Genomic DNA, 23,801 nt, shown 5'->3' on the forward strand with positions numbered 1-23,801 from the left:
TTTGGCAATAAGGAGTTAATGATCTGAGCCACAGTCAGCTCCCAGTCTTGTTTTTGCTGACTATGTAGAGCTTCTCCATCTTTGGCTGCAAAGAATATATCTGACTTTGGTATTGACCATCGGGTGATGTCCTTGTGTACAGTCTTCTCTTGTGTTGTTGGAAGAGGGTGTTTGCTGTGACCAGTGCGTTCTCCTGGCAAAATTCTGTTAGCCTTTTCCCTGCTTCATTCTGTACTCCAAGGCCAAAGTTGCCTGTAACCTGGAGTACACTGCGTCTGGTAACCACATATCTCTTTTACTCTGAGTTCGTCTGTTGAACTCTAATTGACCTACGACACTGGTCGTTCTGGTTGCCCAACATAGCAGTTAGATATTTCTGGACATTTCAAAATGATCAACACAGTAAGTCTGTGTATGTCATCATACACAGTTAAGTATTACATAACTATTAACTACATTTCTCAAATCTCATACCCAAGACTGTTTATTTGTTTGCAGGTCTGTACCTCCTGATCTCCCTCACCTGTTTCTTCCCTCCTCCCACTCCCGTGCCTGGTGACTACCTACTTTTTCCTCTGTATTTACAAATCTGTTCATTTGCTTTTTTAGATTACACCAATAATTGAAGTCATACAATAATTGTTTTTCTAAGTCTTATTTTCACTTAGCATAGTACCCTCTAGGTCTATTCACATTGTCTCAACTAGCAAGATTTCATCCTTTTCTACGGCTGAGTAATATCCTGTTGTGCATATGTATGTATGTATAATCTTCTTTATCCATTAATGGGCTCTTGGGTTGGCTATTGTAAATAATGCTGCCGTGACTGTAGTGGTGCATATATATTTTCCGATAATTGTTTTGATTTTTTCAGCTAAATAACCAGAATTGGAATTCCTAAAATACATGGTAGATCTATTTTTGAGAAATAGCCATACTTTTTTTTCCAATTTTTTCCACAGGGACTGTACCGATTTCCTTCCCACCAAGAGTGAACAATGGCTACCTTTTCTGTGTTGTCATCTGTTATTGTTTTTAATGACAGAATATTCTGACAGCTGTGAGATGGGATCTTCTTGTGATTTTGACTTGCATTTCTCTGATGGGTGGTGCTGAGCATCTTTTCATGTGTCTGTTGATCATCTGTATATTTTCTTTGGAAAATTTGTCTCTTCAGATCCCCTGCTCATTTTTTTAAACTGGGTGCTTTGTTCTATTGACTTTTATGAGTTCTTTGTATATTTGAGGTATTAAATCAGATATATACTGTGCAAGTAAGCTTGAGCCTGAAGCCACCTAGTGGACCAATTCCAGCAGATGTTTAATATGAACTAAAATACATGGTTAGCCTGGTCAGGTGTTTTCTATTTTCAAGTCTTTTAAAATATACAATCAGAAATAACAAATAGAAAAGACACCCAAATGCTATAGTGGTGTTGAATAGATTTTTAATGCTTTATTCCCAAAGACTGTGTTTTAGAAAATCTGTATTTTTCAGGTATTCCTTCCTCACCTTCATCATCTAAAAAATAGCCCTCAGCAGAAGGACACATACTCCTCTGACACAGTATCTTTGGGGCTTATCCCCAGGGGAAAGATACATAATATTAGGGGGTGGCTATTTGTACTAAATGGGCTTCTCTGGTGGTTCAGCGGTAAAGAATCTGCCTGCGATGCAGGAGACATTGGTTCGAGACATGGGTTTGATCCCTAGGTTGGGAAGGTCCCCTGGACGAGGGCATGGCAACCCATTCCCATGGAGAGAGGAACTTGAAGAATCCCATGGACAGAGGAGCCTGGTGGGCTACAGTCCATAGGGTCACAAAGAGTCAGACACAACTGAAGCAACTGAGGCCATTTACACTAAATACATTAATTTTTTAAAATGACTACAGGAAAGGAATTTCATGCTTAAAGTCAAAACATTACAGAAAATATGAAAATGGAGAAGTGAACAAACATATTAATTTACCTCTGTTAATGCCCCTGAAATCATAAAATGAGAGTGAAGTTTTGGCTTTCTTTGTTTTAAACATAAGCTCAGGACAGACAGAACAGAGGACTCAGTGATGACAGTCAGATGCTCTGCCTGGGAACGTGCTGCGGTGCATGAAGCTGTGCTCCACTCTCTACTGTCCTGAAAGATGTTGCCCAGCAGCCCTCGTTGAATCTGTGAGTCAGATCGACAGCCCAAACCCTGAAACTCATTCCAGTAGTGTAACCAGGATCATGAAACAAGGCCTTCAGAATTGAGGCGGGGGGCGGGGCGGGGCGGTGGTTATTCCCAATCTAGAATTCTACACCCAACAAACTATCTAAATTGAGGGCAGAATAAAGAAAGTCACAGATACCCAGTATTGAAACTGTTCCCCAGCAACAGTCTATTCTGACAGTCATGTCACCACCATGTACCTTTTCTCAGGGACCTTCTGAAAGATATGCCCGCCCAACTAAGAAAGTCTGGATTCTGGGGGTTCCAGTTCAAGAAGGTGGAGGATGTCTCTGTCCCCGCCCTCTGCCACCCCAGGAGCGCTGCGGAGGGAGAACCCGGGAAGACAGCAGTGCAGAAGGTCCACTGACTGATCAGCCCAGGCTGGAGGTGGTCAGAGGCTCTGGGAGGCACTTCTTCAATAAGAAAAGCTTTTTAAGACACCCGATGTGCCTGAATACCGAGAGAAGGTTACACAGCTGGGAGAAGGGTTTGGTTGCTGCTGCTGCTGCTGCTAAGTCACTTCAGTCGTGTCCGACTCTGTGTGACCCCACAGACGGAAGCCCAACCAGGCTCCCCCGTCCCTGGGATTCTCCAGGCAAGAACACTGGAGTGGGTTGCCATTTCCTTCTCCAATGTGTCAAAGTGGAAAGTGCAAAGTGAAAGTGAAGTCGCTCAGTCGTGTCCGACCCTTAGCGACCCCACGGACTGCAGCCTACCAGGCTCCTCCATCCACGGGATTTTCTAGGCAATAGTACTGGAGTGGCTTGCCATTGCCTTCTCCGAGGGTTTGGTTACAGGTTAGCAATAAAATATACAGAATCAAGGTCCCTGCAGCCCTGCGCAGAAAAGACAAATTTGAAACGTGAGAAAATATTTTATACAGAAAGTCATCACAGTACACAACGTGATAAAGCTGTGAGCAGCACTTACAGTCATAATACCAAACAATGAATACTGATGACCAAGCTGAAAGAATGTTGGGAGGATGGAGACATGGAAGTGTGTGCTGAGGAGAGGGAGGTAAAAGCAAGGCCTTCCATGATGGAAATTCAAAAGAAAATGCCTAAAACTGAAACACTAGTAAGGAACGTGTGATTTGGAGACAAAGTAAAGCAGCTAAAATCCTTGAGCCTGGTGGCCTCTGGGGAGGGGTGCTACAGAAGGCAGAGTGGGTCTCGCTGTTTCAAAGAAAGTTTTATAGACCTGTTTCGCTCATTTAAAATGTGTAGGTGTAGTTTTACTTAAAAAATGACTTAATTTACAACTATAGAGTCTTTTATTACTGTCACATACGTGTTAAAATCAGCTAATACGTCAACAGGTACAGGACAAATGAGCACTGCCATTAAAAACAAAACTGAAAACGTAAAGAGAGAAAAAACCAAAGTTGATACTGATTGAGGCCCTTGTGACATCCTGAGCTAGACTTTAAGAAATCATTCACCTTCTGGACACTCGTGTTTCCAGTTCTGCAGAGGGGTATTCTAAATAGATGAGATCTAAGTTCCTTTGAAATCTAAGTGCAGTAGTTGAATAGGGTAAACACATTTTATGGACGCATTTCTAAAGGGTATTCCATTTTAAACAGGCCTTGTTTTCAATTGGTACTGATTAATAGGGCTTTTCACTTTTCTTATATGTAAAAAATATGTAACAGTTTTAAATGATCGCAGAAAAACCCTTAATATGACACATGAAATGAAGGTTCTAACTGTTCCTTTACCTTAAGAAGCAGTGGTAACGGCCACAGCTCAATGCTAAGCGGCCACTCTTGGCAATACCAGAACTTCAAAACACAGCTCTAAAGTGGGTTAAAAGCAGATTGCTGTGGTAGATATGAAAGCTCAACTGTTCATGCATAAACTGAAGAAGATTTATGAGAAGGTATATTCTCAAACTCATTAAGTAACTGAGGAAGAGAAACCCATGGAAAAGCCGAATAAAAGAAAAAGCGTTGGCAGTGATCCAATACAGGTAAAACCTCATGCACCCCATCTGACAGCCGAGGGCTGAGCCGGGCCTGTGCTCATCCCACCTCCAGTTGGCACAGCTGCTGTCCAACAAATGCAGTAAACAAATGCAGAGCTCTTTTTCTAATTATGCATTTACTATCATCTTCCCAAACTTTGAAATTAATGGTGATGTACTTTTAAGGGCAAGTTCCGATTTCTCAGCCTGCGGGGTGAGCCCGCTTGACTGTGGGTGCCTAGGTTTTAGGCAGTACTGTTGCTGCCCCGGGGGCTCCTGGTACAGGTTAGCAATCTTTGCGTGAGTTCCCAGTCGCTTCCCTTTCCTACTTCCCGGGGTGACCACCCATCTCCATTACTTCCTCAGATGTTCATCTCACCCGCACTGTTCGCCTGCCACTCTCTGCAGCCCCTTCAGGGCCTCCACTTCCACGCGGCCTCCACTTCTACGGGCCCTTCTTCCGCGACTCACCCGAGTGTCTGCCTGCCTTCTTGTGTGTTCCTTCCAGCACTGTTCCTTCAGTGACATCCACAGGGCAGTTCTCAACCTTGAAGGTCCTCAGAGTCACCTTGAGGGAATGCTGGCCCCAGCCCCAGAGTTTGATTCACCAGGTCTGGGTTAGGGCTTAACAATGTGCACTTCTAACAGGTCCCCAGATGAGGCTAACGCTGTTGGTCCAGGGACCCCACTCTGAGAAGCACTATTAGTAATACGTGACTTTACACTTTAACATCTGTCACTAGACTGCAAGCTTCTTGAGGTCAGGGAGCACTTATTACATGTCTCATCTCCAGGGTCTAGCCAGTGTCCAACAGTTATTTACTGAATGCCTGTTACGTGCCAGACACTGTTGCAGGTACTAGATTCAGAGTTTAAAAAAAAAAATTTACACAACACAGGCTAAGCGGGCTGCTGTCCAAACAGGGGCACCGGTCCACGTGTGGGCTGTCCTGTGCACACTCCTGAGACTGGTAGGAGGCCCTGTGAGGATACGAGATGCCCTGGGAAGAAAGTGGGCAACAGCAGAGGTGAAGCTGACTCCCCGCACAGAGCATGTCACACCCCAGGCCTGCTTGCAGGCCACCAGCCATGTGGCTTCCTCCCTAACTTCAGGAAAATACAAAGCCTGTGCCTTCATCTTTGGGCTAATTTTCTGAAAGTTTCCTCAACAAATAAAAAATGAGAGGACTCATGAAGAGCAATTTGGAAAATAACTGAACTGGCCATCATGTTCACTGCCAAGACTTTCAGTATTCTTAAGGTTTGCAAATGTTTTTATAAGGCCTTCCATTCAAAGCCCTGAAACACTCTCTGCTAATTATATGGAGGGGATAACAGGCAGCATTTGTGAATGGAATTCCAGACTGAAATATTTCTTCTCTTGTTAGTGGTTTCAAGAGTCAGTGAGATCAGAGAATAATATTGTCTGAGAATAATGCCATCTTCCTATTGCTACCCAGAATCAGTGATGTAACACCAGAGTCCAACAAGTGATCATTTTTACACACTGAAAGACTGGAAAAAAATGAATAACCTTGTTAGAAACATACTTTTATAATGGAGAGCAGGTCCACCAAATTCATTTTTATGACTCCATGCCAATCAAGTAAATTCTGATTACCAGAAAGCTTTGGGTATAAATGGGGCCTTTTGGTGAGTCACACATTGACTTAAAAATGGTCAGGTTGCTGTTTATTTCCCTGGAGTACATTAATAATTATCACCTTCATAATCCAAAGGGATTAATATTTCTGAAAAGGTGTGTACTTCTTTGCTGAGATGTGACCTCCAATGAACCAGCCCCTTTCAGACTGGATCCCCTAAAGCTAAGACCAGGAGAAATCAATCCCTGTAGCCGACTGAACTGGTCTCATGAAATGATTTGACACCTCCTTCAGTGTAAGAAAAGAACACACCACTATACTCTGGAAAACATACAAATAAATCTAAATAAAAATATTCTCCTTAGTATCTTTCGTATGCTAATAATAAATTAGCTTCCTTTAAAATTTTTTTTCAACTATTTACAAAATCCATTCTTATTTTCTGAGTTAACAAGGCTGGATTTTAAAAGTGCAATAAAAATTCTTGAGGCCTTCACCCCTTGTTCAGACAAGACTTCTTAGTGGTTTGCAAGACGCAGCTTCTTGTTCTGGTGAGGTTCTTCATCCAGGGGGATGGATCCCAACACGCCATCTGATGGTAAAGAATAACTTAATGTCAGGAAAATGTCACTTCAAAGAAATGAGCATTTGTTAAAGTCAGAGGCTGTAAGGTCAAAATAATGCTTAAGCTAAAGAGGAATATTTAAAAAATAAAAATGAAAAAGGGCATACTGATTTTATCTTTAAAATTCTCAACTGTTAAAGAAAAGCTGATCGCCGAAGAATTGATGCTTTTGAACTGTGGTGTTGGAGAAGACTCTTGAGAGTCCCTTGTACTGCAAGGAAATCCAACCAGTCCATTCTAGAGGAGATCAATCCTGGGTGTTCATTGGAAGGACTGATGCTAAAGCTGAAACTGCAATACTTTGGCCACCTCATGCGATGAGTTGCCTCACTGGAAAAGACTCTGATGCTGGGAAAGGTTGAGGGCGGGAGGAGAAGGGGACGACAGAGAATGAGATGGCTGGATGGCATCATCAACTCTGTGGACATGAGTTTGGGTGAACTCCGGGAGTTGGTGATGGACAGGGAGGCCTGGCGTGCTGTGGTTCATGGGGTCACAGAGAGTCGGACAAGACTGAGCAACTGAACTGAACTAGATAAGTCATTCACAGGTGACACAATGTATCTGACCTTTTACAAACTGGGTTCATCAACAGTGTATAGACAACAATTCACAAAATTTTGGGGGGGAAAAAGTTATTACTATTAGGCTGGAGGAGACAAAATGACCCATCTGTTGTCCAGGGAGAGAAGGGAGTAGTCTGTGGGGCAGCGAGGTGTGAGGGGACACACCCCCCCACCGGAAGGCAAGCAGACTCATCAGCTTGGTCAGGTGGGAGACGGGCCTGGCTTCCACCTCGCCCCATGACCTGATTTCCCTGGCTTTCCTGGGACACTCACTGTGCGTGTGTAAAGTGCACAATGTGATGGGTTTCAGCAAAAGCACACATCTGAGAAACCACCACCACACTTAAGATGGTGAGTGTACCCCCCACCTCTGAAAGTCTCCTTCTATCCTGCTCCCTTCTGTCTTTCCAGGGATCTGCCCCCACTCCAAGCCTCTGTGCTCACCTTGCTCTTCCTAGTCTTAAGGACACCTGGGTCAGGGTGCAGGGAGAATAGGTCTGGAACGCTTTCTATTATGTAATACTGGAAACATTAAAAAATAGAAGAAGACTGTGTGTGATACAGATGGGAGTCCTAAAGCCTAATAATAAGTTAACACTCAAGAACTACTTTGTTGTTCAGTCACTAAGCCATGTCTGACTCTTTCACCCCAGGCTCCTCTGTCCTCCACTTTCCCAGTTTGCTCAAGAACCTACTACCCAAACCCCAAAACTAGAATGTTACCACCTCTCAGGTGCCCCCCAGTCTAATCCCACCCCCCTGTCACCCTTATTCAGAGGTAACCACCATGCTGAATCGTTTATCATTCCATTGCTTCTTAAAAATAGCTTTGCCACATGTAAAAAATAGCTTTGCCACATATACTAACCAATACAGTATTTGCCTTCTTGTTGAACTTTACATAGAAGTTGCATTATAATGTATTTAGTCTTCTGAAACTTGATTTTTTCATTCAGCATTATATTTCTAAGATCCATCCATGTTTAAGAATGTAGATGTAATTCATTTTACTTTCACTGCTTTATAATATTCCACTGTGATATTTTAATTTCCAGAGATAAATTTTTGTGCTATTTCCAGTTTTTGCTTTTAAGAGCAATGTTGCAATGAATTATTTATCTCTGTCTTTTCTATGAAACATGTAAGAATTTTCCTAGGGCATATGCTTAGAGGTCAAATTGCTGGGTCATGGAATATACACATCTTCAGTTTTACAAAGATAACATTAAACTGCTTTCCCAAAGTGGCTGTATACATTTTCGGTCCAACCAGCAATATACAAAAGTTTCTAACGATCCACCTCCTCACTAGCACTTGGTGTCGGCAAACTTTAATTTTGCAACTCTAGTAGGTACAGCAATAGGGGTGTAAACACTGTTGCAGTGATTTTAATTTGCATTTCCATGACTGCTAATGAGCTTGAGCATTTTTTCATGTGTTTATTAGATGTGTTTTTTCTGTTGTGAAATGCCTGTAACTATCTTTTACCTATTCTCAAATGAACTCAACCATTAATCAACTGTATATAATTGACAACCATGGACTACTTCATCCAACAATAGCAGAATACACATTATTCTTAACCTCACATGGAATGTTCACCAAGAGAGACCACATTCTGGGCCATAAAACACACCCTAATCAATTTAAAAGAATAGAAATCATACAATGTCTGCTCTCAGACCACAATATAATTAAAGTAGAAATGACTAATAGAAACATAACTGGAAAATCCCAAAATATATGTGGAAGTTAAATAATATTGCTAAATAACAAATGAGTTTAAAAAAAACACCCAAAAAACTCAAGATAAATTTTAAAATATTTTGAATAAAACACAACTTATCAAAATTTGTAGCATTCAGTGGAAGAAATGCTAGAGAGAAATTTACAGCAGTGAACGTATATATGAGAAAAGAGGAACGATCTATCAATGGCCAGAATATATGAATCCAAATAACCAAAGTAGATTCGTGGCAGCCTGGGGCTGGAGGTAGGAGGAAACAGGGATGACTAATAAATGGGTAAGAGGATTCTTTTTGAGCTGATGGAAAATTCTGAAATTAGGCTGTGGTGATGGTTACACAACTCAATCTACCAAAACCCACTCAATTCTGTACTTTAAAAGGGCAAATTTATGGTATATAGATTATACCTCAATCAAGCTCTTATAAAATTGAAAAAGAGATAAAGATATTATTTACTGATATAAAAATACATATTAACAAATTTTTTTAAGAAATATATATTTGTTAAAAAATACATACAAAACATAAACCTGCAGTTCAGTGGACAGTCACAAAGCAAACATATTTAACCATCACCCAGGTCAAGAAATAAAGCATTGCCAGCAAAATGAAAGCATTGCTCTCATCCCCTCACCATCACTACCCCTCCTTCCCATCTCAGGACATCCCCCGACAGCACGTCTCCCCTTCCTTAGTGATCTAGGGACAGGGAATCCTGGCTGCAAGACTCTTGATTATAAGTGGCAAAAATCTCCTCTTTAATGGCTTGCCTTTGTACTTTTTTAATGCTATCTTTTGACAAACAGATGTTCTTTATTTTAACACAGATAAATGAATTCATTTTTTATGTTTAATGCTTTTTTGTGTCTTCTCCCTAACAACAGGGAATTATTAACTCACCCCCCTTGAACACTATGATTGAATACATATTCTTTAATCAGATCCATATTTTTTCCTTTCCTTTTATCTTTAACCACTTTTATCCCCCCTGATAAATTTTTAAAAAGAAAGATGGAATGGATATGTACTTTTTTTCCAGACTGCAAATTAAAATTTCACTACTTGAATAAAATAAAGCTAAGTTAGAACACAGAAAATCAGGATATTCACATAGACATTATTTTCATAAAGACTTTCATATTTACTGATTTTTCAGAGTAATCAAATCATTGTTATTATCAAGAAAATTTTACTTATTATATTGAACTTCTACTTACCTTGAATCCACAGAGATAACTACTATTTTAAAATAATATTGTACAGTAATAATTCATACTCAAAATAATACGCATGAGGAACTGTAAGGCCTCCTAAAGGCTATACTACACTAAAAATATGAGTTAATATATAAACAGTAAAACTCTAAAGACCAATAATTCATTCATGGTATCTGTGATGACTCTTAATTAGATTATTAAAATAACCAGGATATTTCCGTTCTCTGACCAATCTGAGCTAATGTGGCTTTACTCTAACAAGAATCTACATAGCCTCATAATTTGGCCCTAGATCCATCTGTATTAATTATATGTATTTTTCCTTTCTAACTGCCCAAGAGGCTTTTGTTTTGGTATAGAAGAGCACTGTTGCCTATAGTCTCATATAAATTTAATTTATAAATTCAATTTGTGCATGATTATCTGTATTAAACTGCAGAGTCCGTAGGACTAGTCATTAATCACACTTCCCATGACATGCAGCATACAGTCGATACACAAGTGTTTGTGCACAAGCTGAATGGCAAAAATCTAATCTGCAAAAAGAATCTGCTCCACCTCCAACCACAGCCATTTCCAACATCTGATCATTATAAGTCACTATTTTTCTTTTCTTAGCAATAAAGTCAACCCCAATAAAGGACTTGCAGATACTTACTCTCTCTGCTTTCAGGCTCATTTTGCTCAAGAACACCAGTTCTTGATGGATTCAGTTGCCACTATAAAAGGACACAAACATTTTATGTATATGTTTAAGAAGGTTTTAATAGCATTTCAGTATTATGCTTTCAAATATCAAAACAGCTTAAAACAGTAGGAAAAGTTAGTGTGTCATACCAACCAAGCCCTGAATGATATGACTGCTGGATTCAGGATCAGTATTCTTAGAGAATCTTATATATATGGTTTAGTAAGTATTTTTTAGGTGCTTTATATGTTCCAGGCACCCTGGACTCAAACAGAAAAGTCAAGTTGAAATCTATAAACAATACTATTATATGCCTTTTGTACTTACTGCAAACTATAGCATATAAAAGTTATATTCAGTGCCAGAATATCATTAAAAAGCAACACATGATTCTGAACAGGATCCTTTTGCTATAAAGAACTTTATCGGGACAACTGGTAAACCCTGACTGAACTCTAGATTAAATGGTAGCAACATATCAGTGAAATTTCCTGAGTTTTGTGGTTGTATTGTGGTTACGTAGGATAACCTACTATTTGAAGAAATACACAAGAAAGTATTTAAGAGTGACTTAGCATCATGGCAACAACTTAATTCTTAAGTGTTCTGGAAAAAAATTCTTCGAAGTGTTTTTGTAACTTTTCTGCATGCTTGAGATTATTTCTAGAAAAAGAAAGGTTTTTAGAAACCAGGGTAGTTAAAAAAAAACATGAGGAATTAAAGTTCTGAGTTTTCCACAAAACAATTACCACCTCAGCAGTTCTTTGGAAATATCAAATACTAATTGCTTCTAATTTTTTCCTGATTTTTCTCATGAGAAATGCATGTGTATGTGTGTGTGTTCCCTTCTTTTGTGTAATCTTAAACTTTAAAATATATTCATCTCTATCTACTACTGAATTTAAGTTGGCTTAAAGCTCAACATTCAGAAAACTAAGATCATGGCATCTGGTCCCAACACTTCATGGCAAGTAGATGGGGAAACAGTGGCTGACTTTATTTTGGGAGGCTCCAAAATCACTGTAGATGGTGACTGCAGCCATGAAATTAAAAGATGCTTACTCCTTGGAAGAAAAGTTATGATCAATCTAGACAGCATATTAAAAAGCAGAGACATTACTTTGCCAACAAAGGTCCATCTGGACAAGGCTATGGTTTTTTCAGTAGTCATGTACGGATGTGAGAGCTGGACTATAAAGAAAGCTGAGTGCCAAAGAATTGATGCTTTTGAACTGTGGTGTTGGAGAAGCCTCTTGAGAGTCCCTTGGACTGCAAGGAGATCCAACCAGTCCATCCTAAAGGAGATCAATCCTGAATATTCATTAGAAGGACTGATGCTGAAGCTGAAACTCCAATACTTTGGCCACCTGATGAGAAGAACTGACCCATTTGAAAAGACCCTGATGCTGGGAAAGACTGAAGGCGGGAGGAGAAGGGGATGACAGAGGATGAGATGGTTGCATGGCATCACTGACTCACTGGACATGAGTTTGAGTAAACTCTGGGAGTTGGTGATGGACAGAGAGGCCTGGCGTGCTACAGTCCACGGCATCGCAGAGTCGTACATGACTGAGCGACTGAACTGAACTACTGAATTAAAAGTGTGCGGGAAGAGGTGGGTCAGGGACTTTCTTTTGTTAGCCACCAGATGGCACTATAGAACCAACTAATGAACCATGAACTCCCAGATGTTCAAGCAGGTTTTAGAAAAGGCAGAGGCACCAGAGATCAAATTGCCAACATCTGCTGGACCATGGAGAAAGCAAGAGAGTTCCAGAAAAACATCTATTTCTGCTTCATTGACTATACCAAAGCCTTTGACTGTGTGGATCACAATAAACTGGAAAATTCTGAAAGAGATGGGAATACCAGACCACCAGACCTGTCTCTTGAGAAATCTGTCTGGTCAGGAAGCAACAGTCAGAACTGTACATGGAACAACAGACTGGTTCCAAATAGGAAAAGGAGTACATCGAGGTTGTATATTGTCACCCTACTTATTTAGCTTATATGCAGAGTACATCATGAGGAACGCTGGGCTGGAAGAAGCACAAGCTGGAATCAAGATTGCTGGGAGAAATATCAATAACCTCAGATATGCAGATGACACCACCCTTATGGCAGAAAGTGAAGAGGAACTCAAAAGCCTCTTGATGAAAGTGAAAGAGGAGAGTGAAAAGGTTGGCTTGAAGCTCAACATTCAGAAAACAAAGATCATAGCATCTGGTCCCATCACTTCATGGGAAATAGATGGGAAAACAGTGGAAACAGTGTCAGACTTTATTTTTTGGGGCTCCAAAATCACTGCGGATGCTGATTGCAGCCATGAAGTTAAAAGACGCTTACTCCTTGGAAGGAAAGTTATGACCAACCTAGATAGTATATTAAAAAGCAGAGACATTACTTTGCCAACAAAGGTCCGTCTAGTCAAGGCTATGGTTTTTCCCGTGGTCATGTATGGATGTGAGAGTTGGACTGTGAAGAAAGCTGATTGCTGAAGAATTGATGCTTTTGAACTATGGTGCTGGAGAAGACTCTTGAGAGTCCCTTGGTCTGCAAGGAGATCCAACCAGTCCATTCTAAAGGAGATCAATCCTGGGTGTTCACTGGAAGGACTGATGAAACTCCAATACTTTGGCCACCTCATGCGTCGAGTTGACTCACTGGAAAAGAGTCTGATGCTAGGAAGAATTGGGGGTGGGAGGAGACGGGGACGACAGAGAATGAGATGGCTGGATGGCATCACCGACTCAATGGACATGAGTTTGAGTGAACTCCGGGAGTTGGTGATGGACAGGGAGGCCTGGCGTGCTGTGATTCATGGGGTCGCAAAGAGTCAGACACAACTGAGAGACTGAACTGAACTGAACTGAAGCTGAACATTTGTGACTAGGCAAGTGCTTGCACATAAAAATAAACTCAATGATAATATTTTGTTGAAACTCTTTAAAAGGGCAAGAATCATTAAAATATGCAGCAGAGTAACTTAACAACATGGGCTTCCCAGGTGGCTCCGTGGTAAAGAGTTCGCCAGCCAATGCAGGAGACATGGGTTCGATCCCTTGGTCGAGAAGATTCCCTGGAGGGGGAAATGACAACCTACTCCAGTATTCTTGCCTGGAAAATCCCATGGACAGAGGAGCCTGGTGGGCTACAGCCCATGGGGTCACAAAACAGTCGGACATGACTTAGTGACTAAACAACAGCTATCAACATAATACAAAGTATATTTGAAAAAAATGTGTATCTACTTACTGTAAATTTGCTGACACCTTCAAGTTCCCCAAATCTCATGTAAGAGATGTCTGCCTTCTTTTTCCCAACATCTACATCCCCTGCATAGATTTGTTTTATGCCTGCACCTTTAATTAAAGGTACACATTCATCACAAGGGCACTTGGTCACAAAAATCATACTTCTTTCTTCTGGTTTTATTTCTTGACACCTACAAAAGTATATATATATATATATATATATATATATATGAAAAAATCAGGAAGGTAGTCTCTGAAAGGGTAAGTTATGTTTTAGAAAAATCTTTAAAAGTTAAAATTGAGCCATTTTGGAAACAGATTTACAACATTATACCCAATAATGATCAAGCTTTATTCTTGCTGAATTAGTCAATGCCAAGATTTTCAGTATTTAGACTACAAAGGAAATAAAAACAGAGGGAATAATGCTTTCTAAGTAGGAAACTCTTTATAAAGCTGAATTACAGGCCAGAACTAACGCCTTCCCTGAGAATGCACCATGTGTGATGAGACATTAAGTCATCGTGGTAGCCAGAAGGTCCACCTCTCCTCTGGTGCCTAACAGATATTTAAGAAATGCTTACTAAGTTGATTAATGTTAGAGTTCTGTTTTGAGTTATAGTTCCCTTACTGCTTTTACCTCACATAGGATAATTTAACACTTGGATTTGACAAAATGAAGCAGGTAAATCTGTAATGAAGAGTTCAAGGAAAAAACCTGTGCGGTGAAATTTTGCACGCCAGGGTAGTTTAGGACTGAGGATAGAGGAGTTGTACTTTTGGGTTCTGTGGTTTACAAAGCTCTCGGTCTTATGCTCCCCACCACCAGCCTTCCGCATCCATGTCCTCAGTGTAGAGTCTAATTCTGTTCCCCTGGACCAGGGAAGCAGAATTCTATGCATCCAGCCTGTTCAAACCATATACCTGTAACCTAAGTAATCATTACCGCAGCTCTGTCAATGTCTTTCCATGTGTCCACTACTACCAAATGAAGTCTAAACTCGAAGGCCTCCATTGTCAGTCCCAAGCTAGCCCGCAGTCCAGCCTAACCGGAACATCTATGTTCCGAAATACACAAGCATTTTCCATCTTCTAGGAAATGGCAACCCACTCCAGTGTTCTTGCCGGGAGAATCCCAGGGAAGGGGGAGCCTGGTGGGCTTCCATCTATGGGGTCACACAGAGTCGGACACGACTGAAGTGACTTAGCAGCAGCAGCAACAGCAGCAGCAGCAGCCCCCTGCCATGCCTCAGGCAAGAATGGTTTCCCTTCAAGTAACCATCTTCAATTGCCACAATCCTACCAAAGCTTTAAAGCTCAGCTCAAATGCCAGTTTCTCCATAAAGGTTTTCCCTCACACTCCCTCTCTATCTACTGCAGCCCCTGAATTTCCATCCACTTTGTGTTGGAACTTCCTACACAACTGACCACGTTAGGTTGAGTACAGTCTTATATCCCACACTGGACTATAAACTCCTCAGGACAGAAACCATAACTCATACAGATCTGAATCTCCCAAGAGCACTCACTAAATGGTAAATGCTGAGAAATATTTGTGGAAATTATCGAAATGAACATTAGAAGGAGGTAATGCCAGTGATAATCTCTAACAAAAACTATGTTAAAGCAATCTGGATAATAATAAAACCTATATATTCATAAATACATGCTCAGAATTTAGAAAACAAAGGCGATCTTATAATGCAGAAATATGCAAGACCCTAAGGAAAACTTCAGTTTTATCCTGGAGAGAGAAGGAAGAAAGGAAAAAAGATTTGCTCGATAAATTTGAAGGCCTGGAGGATCCCTGACAGTGGCCTCTGGTCACGTAGCAAAAACCAAGTACGACCGGAGCTATGCTTCTGAAAAGGATATTTCTTGGAATTTTTAAAAAGGCAATAAATTACAGCAAAATGAAAGCTAACTTCAACTAACCCTTGCTACATTTTATACAAATTACACACAAAGGGATTTCATACCTAAATGTTAAGGCATTCTGTTCCGCATGTACGATGTATCTGAATTTCCTTATTTCTCTGTCTTTCTGTTTGTCATCCATGTGTGGGAAGTCAGCATACTCAGATCCAACAGGAAAAGCATTGTAACCGCATCCTATGAAGTACATGGCGCCTGTCCCATCACAACTTCTCTATGGAAAGTGAGCAAACCAACAAAGCTGTGTTCAACATTCTTAAAAGGCATCTTACATTGTATCTTTAGAGCCTAGTATCACACTTTGTATAACGGATTAACTTTTCCATAATACACTATAAAGTTATGGTAAACCTAGACAGCATATTTAAAAGCAGAGACTTGGCTGACAAAGGTCTGTATAGTCAAAGCTATCGTTTTTCCAGTAGTCATGTACGGACGTGAGATTTGGACCATAAAGAAGGCTGAGTGCTGAAGAACTGATGCTTTTAAATTGTGGTGCTGGAGAAGACTCTCGAGAGTCCCGTGGACAGCAAGGAGATCAAACTAGTCAATCCTACAGGAAATCAATCTTGAATATTCATTGGAAGGACTGAAGCTGAAGTGCCAATACTGCGGCCACCTGATGCAGAGTCGACTCACTGGAAAAGACCCTGAGGCTGGGGAGAACTGAGGGCGGGAGGAGAAGGGGGTGACAGAGGATAAGACGGCTGGATGGCATCACCGCCTCGATGGAAAAGACCCTGAGGCTGGGGAGAACTGAGGGCGGGAGGAGAAGGGGGCGACAAAGGATGAGACGGCTGGATGGCATCACCGACTCGATGGACATGGGTTTGAGCAAGCTCTGGGAGGCAGAGAAGGACAGGGAAGCCTGGAGTGCTATAGTCCATGGGGTTGCAGAGAGTTGGACACAACGTAGTGATTCAACAATGAACAGCTGTGATAAACTGAGCCATCGGAAAAATACAGTACTAGATCTTCCTTCAGCAGGGTGATCATGTCAAAGTTAAATTTCAAGCAGGCTGATCATCTCCAGTATATAATATCAAGACAGTCCTTCATTCTAGCAGTTAGTTAAATACTAGCTTAATTCACAAACTGTTTCACTTGACTCAGACATCCCTCCCTGATTGGTTATAAGATCCCAGAGAACAAAAACCATGTTTTATACCTTCTTTCTGGCCCTTAAAGCACACCTATTATAGTGGTCCATACAGAGCAGGTACTCTATATTATTATAAATTATTGTTAATTTATTATATGCTCTGCGCTGTGCTACTGGTTAGCAAGTCAGAAATTCTAAAAATATTTTGAACAGTCTCTGTTTGGGGTTAAAAATGTGCTATTATATATATAGTTGGAAAATAAACAATGTATTTTCCTTTCATCTTTATGTTTACTGAGCCTCTGTTGTGTGTGTATGTGTGTATAATAGAACTTCCTACATAAGTGGCATTTTTCTTTCTCCTGGTCAGTGGCATATTAGGTGTTAATATGAATGCTTTATCAACTCTAAGAGTGAAATATTTAATAAACCAAACCTGTTCATAATAGTTTGGAAAATGCCATAAACCTCACTAAATTTCAATATATTAATATTATAATTACTCATGTGATAGTATCACCAGCATCATATTTACTGTCTCCTAGTTCCATTCCTTCTCAACACATCCCCATAATTTCAAGTCCTCATCATCTCTTTTCTTGATCTATTTCCTGTCTAGCCCTACTTTATTTTTAAAATTCAAATCTGATCATTTTTCCACTTAAGACGTTCTTGGATTGCACTGTCCAATACAGTAGCAATTAGGCACACGTGGTCAGTGCAAAGTGAGAGGTGCCAAAAGATGACTGGAGGAGGAAATGGCAACCCACTCCAGGATTCCTGCCTGGAAGATCTCACGGACAGAGGAGCCTAGGGGGCTACAGTCCATGGGGTCGCAGAAGAGTCTGACAAGACTGAAGTGACTAAACAACAACAAATAAGTATAAAATACACGCAGAATTATGAAGACTCAATACTCCCCTCAAATGTAAAATATTTTATTAAAAATAGTAACCAATATTTTTATATTGGTTACATGCTGAAATGGTAATATTTCTTGACAGATGATTAAGTATATTCCTAAAAATAATTCACCTGTTTCTTACTTTTTTTAATGTGGCTCCTAAGAACTTTTAAATCACATATGTGGCTTGCTTTTTATTTCTGCTGGTTAGTGCTATGCTAGGGTATGCCCACTGTCGAGAAGATAGTCTAAACTCTCCCTGGTATACAAAGTTCTTCATGGTGCAGCCTAATTTTTTGCTACTCTACTAGACAGGTCTCTGGACTCCAATGTGCCAAATCTCTTGCATTCCCCCACATTCCTACGCACGACCTCTGCGTGTTGCCCTCTGAGTCCCACTGACTTGCTCGGCTGAGGAACTCCTCCTCATTCTTTAAGAATGATAGCACCCGACCACCTCCAAGAATGCTTTGCTTATTTCTCCGAGCAGAGGAAGAGGCCTCCTCTATGCTCTCACCATGTCATGTTATGATTACAGTTATATGACCGTCTCTTTTTCACCTCTGTCTCCATCACTAGACTGTGTAAGGCCGTGAAGCGTGGAATATGTGGCCTCTGAAGTGAAGTGAAGTTGCTCAGTCGTGTCCGACTCTTTGTGACCCTGTGGGCTGTAGCCCACCAGGATCCTCGGTCCATGAATACTGGAGTGGGTTGCCATTTCCTTCTCCAGGGGATCTTCCCGACCCAGGGATTGAACCCAGGTCTCCCGCATTGTAGGCAGATGCTTTACCATCTGAGATACTGGTGGGCACAGAGTCTACCCTGTCCTGTGGAAGGTGTTGAATGAAGGTTTACGAAATGAATGAATCTATCTAGAAAACTGCTGAAAGAAAGCGCAAATGTTTTTAGAACTTAATAAATACCCTACTAAGAAATATTAATCCCCATGGGTCAACAAAATGTCATGCACTTAAGATCAAAATATGTTAAACAAAATCAAGTTTAAATGATTATAAAGAATTAATGTCACACTTACAGATTTTCCTTCTGCCCAGATGACTGCCCCGACTCCTGTTTTATGATCCTCTGAAAGATACATGGCATGTGACTCAGTGAAAACCAATGATCTGTTAGTTTCAGAAACAGATTGTTTTTCCAAAAATAATAAACATGTATTAATTGAAATATACTTCATAAATGTAGCGGCAATCCTTGACAACCTCACTAATTATGGAAAAGTATGAGAATAAATACTGTCAAGCGTAGAATATGGGAGCTAGGTATGAACTAATTACAGACAGTGTCACTACCAGCCCAGTCACAGATGATGCGTGTGCAGAGATTACTGCAGGAGCAGTGCCCACGCTAGGGTGACTTCAAAGCTGTAACCAGACTTTGGGGTAACTTTACTGAATCTCCACCAAGTCAGTTTTTAAATACCTATTTCTAACAGATGATGAAAGTAAGATAGAAGTTTCTGAACTAATGGATTTGGTGTAATATAATAACCATTCACAGCAATCAAATCTGTCTTCTAGCATTTTTTGCACTCTCATCAAGGAAAATACATTTCATGGACGTGTTCTTGCCATGAAAAAAGTTCAAACTCATAAACATATATCGTTATGGGCCTTCACACACATATATTTATATATATATATATTGCTGGAAGGTACATGAAAGGAATTTTAATTTACACAAAATGATGTCCTTTCCCTGAGTTTACCTTGTGGGCAGAAGAATGCAAAGTTGGTGACATGATGTGCGTTTCTAAATCAAGTGGTAGAAGTTACAAATATTAGATTAAAATTTCCCTGCAGAACCAATTTAATTACTCTGCAACAAGCAAAGCTGTATTTCTTTAAACTATTAACCTTAAACAGAAAATACAAAATCCAAACAGAAATTCTACATATTCAAATTAAGTGATTAAGATTTAGGTCTCTTCACTCAACCTGCTTGCCTTCCTCTGACATGAAGAATTTCGTGATCAAGACTTCCCTTTACTGAATACTGAGTCCCTACACTCATGAAGCTCATGGTCTGGTGTGGGAGGAAGGTGCTAACAAGAAAGAGTCTAGCAAAGGCAGTGTGCTGGGCTATAAAGGAAAGGAGCATGATACCAAGAACAGTGTGGCAGGAATGTACTTTAGAGGCAGAGACTGTCAGCAAAGGGATTTGGGGATAAACAAAGTCTTGTGCCTTCCAAGATCTTCCGAATATAACATGGTGAGAAAAGAACATAATTATGGCTTTATGCTCATTTCTAAGGCAAGTAGCAGAAGCTAAAAATGAAAACCTCTAAGTAAAATTGTACTTAATACATGCATAAATCTGGAACAAAAAATGAAAAACTCATAGAAATTCTTCAAATCCCAAGTTTTTAAAAGTTAAAAATATTAACTTTATGTAGAGAGTTCAGGGCAGTGACTAACACATGGTAAAAGCTCAAATAACCATTTGCTGAATGAAAAAAACAGTAATTTTAATGAAATAAGAAAATCTATTTGCTGGGGGGGGGAAAGAAATTCTTCATATCAAGTCTACTTTTCCTACCACTAAGTATTCTTCATATTATTATTTTTTAGTTCAGGAGCCACCTTTTCTGTTTCAGTCTAAGGACAGACTAAATCTTGTCAAGAGGGGGAAAAAATGTGATTTTTTAAAAATATTTCTTTTTTTTTTAGAATTTTATTTATGGCTGTGCTGGTCTTCGTTGCTGTCCAAGCTTTTCTCAAATTGTGGTGAGCGGAGGTTATTCTCTAGTTGCTGTGTGAGAGCTTCTCAATGAGGTGGCTTCTTGTTGCAGAGCATGGGTTCTCATCTAGGTTGCCCCGGCTTCAGGAGTTGGGGCACATGGGCTCAGCAGCTGCAGCTCCCGGGCTCTACAGCACAGCTTCAATAGCATATGGGCTTATTTATCTCATGGCATGTGGATCTTCCTGGATCAGGGATTGAAGTCGTGTCTCCTGCATTGGCATGTAGGTTCTTTCCACCGAGCCACCAGGGAAGCCCCCGCAAAATGTGATTTTTAAACTAAGCTCCACTGTTTAGCTAAGTTAGTTTCACCAAGAAAATATACTTTACTACATGTCTTTTGAAATCAGAATAAAATTTCATCCATATACAATGGAGTAGATTTTACCCAGCACTCAAGGTTGGATGACAGATGAGGTAATTTCTCGAAAATCTTTTCACATCTGTAATTTTTATGTAAAACTTCTTAAAAAAAAAACAATATTTCATTGCTATGCAGGATCTGCTCATTCACAGGGTTTTCTCTGTATACCCTTGAAGGAAAGGTCAACTTGTAATCACTGAACCAAACTCCTCAGACCCTTTGATCACCGAAAGTCAGAGGACTCTTTATGCTATTGTTTTGGAACAAAAGTGTGGTTATCTTCACTCCCAATACTGTGGTCACATCAGGGTTTGTCCAAGTGTGGTCCACAGACCAACTGCATCAGAACAACTGGACGCTTGTTCAAAAGGCAGACTCCTGACTCCCATGGAAACTCCCTGAATTACCCTTTCCAAGGGAGGCCGCAGACGCCTCAACTGAAAGTTGAGAGCCGCTGAGTTACGATTGGAAGCAGTGAAGCTTTCTTGGCTATGTCACCCTACTTTCACCATCCACACTGTGTGGTTCAGGACAAAGGCATAATTGTCAGCTTTGGAAAACACCTCGTCTAATGGAAAACAGGACACAAACAGAAATCAAAACTCACACTTAAACCAGACAGACAAGACTAGATGCCCTACAGTTGTTTGGCATCATACAGTTTGTGCCTGCAGTAGAATCAAATGCTTTTAAGGTGATGATTAACCCTGTTGAATGTTGGAATCCCTTGCAGAATTTTAAAAATTCACAGGCCTAGGACACACCCACAGGGACCAGGTTTAGTGGGTCTGGGTTAGAATTTGAGCATTTGTACTTAGAACTTCCCTGGTGGCTCAGATAGTAAAGCATCTGCCTACAATGTGGGAGAACAAGGTTCAACCCCTGGGTCAGGAAGATCCTCTGGAGAAGGAAATGGCGACCCACTCCAGTACTCCTGCCTGCAAAATCCCATGGACGGACGAGCGTGGTGGGCTACAGTCTGTGGGGTCGCAAAGTGTCGGACATAACTGAGTGACTAAACTTTCATTTTTAATAAAAGTTTCTATGGTGATCCTGACAAGCTGCCTTTTGAAAACCTCCATCTTACTGAATTTACTTCAACCCATGGTCTTTGTTGAGCGTGTACCGCAGACCAGTGCATCTGTATGGACTTTTTCTGAAGATTTTCTGTATCCTCCTTCTCTTCTTGGGATAAGTTTTAAAATTCCTACTATATAGCCCACTCACCAGATATTCCTCTACTGCTCCTCCTGCCAGCATTTTCTTTTCCCTATTTCAAAGTCGCATTTTAAAAAAGTGATCATCATTCTACTTTCAAAAATGTTATGTCTGGTAAGATGTAAAAACACTATTCTGTAACTGGAAATATAGATACCACCCTTTATCATGATAAGGTAAAATTCCCAAGTAATATTTTCCTTCTTCACATACATACTCATGTACAACTTAAAAAAGTAAAAATGTTTGCTTTCTCCCCTTGCTGTTTGAAAACATACCAGAAACGGGAAGAATTTGCCAAATTTTCTTTACTTTGATTCTACTGACTATTCGAAATTCATATTTTTAAAGATTTTTCTAAGTTTTTACTAAATATTGAATACATATAGAATATTGAGCAGTTAAAAAAGAGGAATAATTCTGGTTCTCTCTCTTTCCTTGTCTCCTTTCTCTACTGGAGGGCTCATTCAACTGGGAAATGATGAAAGCAAGAAGCAGAAAGGGCTGAATTAGATCCTGATTTATAAATGCAGCATCCAATATAGGCCACAAGAAATCCTAAAACTGCTCTAAGAAAGAGCTGTCTGCTCAAGGGTCTCACTCACTTCTCTATATTGGTATGAGCAGCAACACTTTAGTATCTAAGAGTCAATAAACGCTACCAGAAGTGAAATGAACACCACTTTTATGTCTGACACACACACGACCCCATCAACCCCGATTTAGGAACTAAGCGTGTAACTCACCAGTTCGATATGCCAGTAACCTGGCCTGAATCATGCAGTGCCTTGCAATTTCTTGTGGCAAACTTTGATTGTGAATTTCATTACTGTGTTCGGTGTTGCCACAATAAAATCCGTAGTGTTTAAAGTTGGGCACGCTGGAAGCTACCGCGGCCAGCAGAAGGACAAGGTCTTTCATGTTCTGCCTTAGATTGCTAAAGTACGGATTCTCACACAAGTTCTCCAAACCTATAGTCATCAGTATTTGCTTATGCATTTCTTCATTGGAAACCAAAAATATCATTTCATATTCTTTTATTCTCTCTTGTTTACATTCAGAATAAAAATCAAAGTTAGTGTCTGGCAACGTTTTGGAAATTTTTTGAATAAAGTCACATTTGTAAGAGGTCTCCTCTACAAACTGCACCATGTAACACACCAAAGGTTGAAGTAAGACACACACGTGGGCCCGACTGTTTGACTTCAGTCTTTCCACTGCTTTGGCATCTAACTTTGCGTCTTCAAAACCAGAAGCCTCAGTGAGCAAACTTATTTCTGGGTCAGCAGGCCAATATGAAATTCGATTAACTCCAGCTGAAATACAAAAATATGAAAGGTAGCAGATGCCTGCTGAAATTAAGGGTTTTCTTGATAAATCCATCATATCATTGCAGTAGATCCTGAGGTCCCAATGTAATAAATGTCTACCACCAAATCACCAGTAATATAGCCCGAGTGTTGGCAAACTATGGCCACAGGCCAAATCTGTCCCGTTGCCTACTTTTGTACAGTTTGCGGGTCAAGAATGGCTTTCACAGTTTTAAATAGTTGAGAAAATCAAAAGAAAAATACTTGTAACACAATAAAAATTATATAAAATTCAAATTTCAGTGCCCATAAAGATTTATGGGAACACA

The 23,801-nt window shown here is 40.3% G+C and overlaps 1 protein-coding gene across 2 annotated transcripts in view; it reads right to left on the reverse strand.

The window, feature by feature from the left end:
• Positions 1 to 5,706: 5,706 nt before the first annotated feature.
• The window catches only part of CDADC1 (cytidine and dCMP deaminase domain containing 1), a 30,408-nt gene continuing 12,313 nt past the window's right edge, over positions 5,707 to 23,801 (reverse strand). The window contains exons 5-10 of one of the 2 annotated variants that reach the window (XM_088842748.1): positions 22,909 to 23,511; positions 18,860 to 18,909; positions 15,862 to 16,031; positions 13,884 to 14,073; positions 10,599 to 10,659; positions 5,707 to 6,376 (exon numbers count right to left, since the gene is read on the reverse strand). In XM_088842748.1, the coding sequence (XP_088698874.1) occupies positions 6,303 to 6,376; positions 10,599 to 10,659; positions 13,884 to 14,073; positions 15,862 to 16,031; positions 18,860 to 18,909; positions 22,909 to 23,511 (1,148 nt within the window). In that variant the 3' untranslated portion in view covers positions 5,707 to 6,302. The remainder of the gene's footprint in view (positions 6,377 to 10,598; positions 10,660 to 13,883; positions 14,074 to 15,861; positions 16,032 to 18,859; positions 18,910 to 22,908; positions 23,512 to 23,801) is intronic. The other variant, XM_055426111.2, reaches the window with a different exon arrangement.

This window comes from Moschus berezovskii, chromosome 13 (assembly GCF_049115385.1).
Source record: "Moschus berezovskii isolate FMDL1 chromosome 13, NW_MosBer_1.0, whole genome shotgun sequence".
NCBI lineage: Eukaryota > Metazoa > Chordata > Mammalia > Artiodactyla > Moschidae > Moschus > Moschus berezovskii.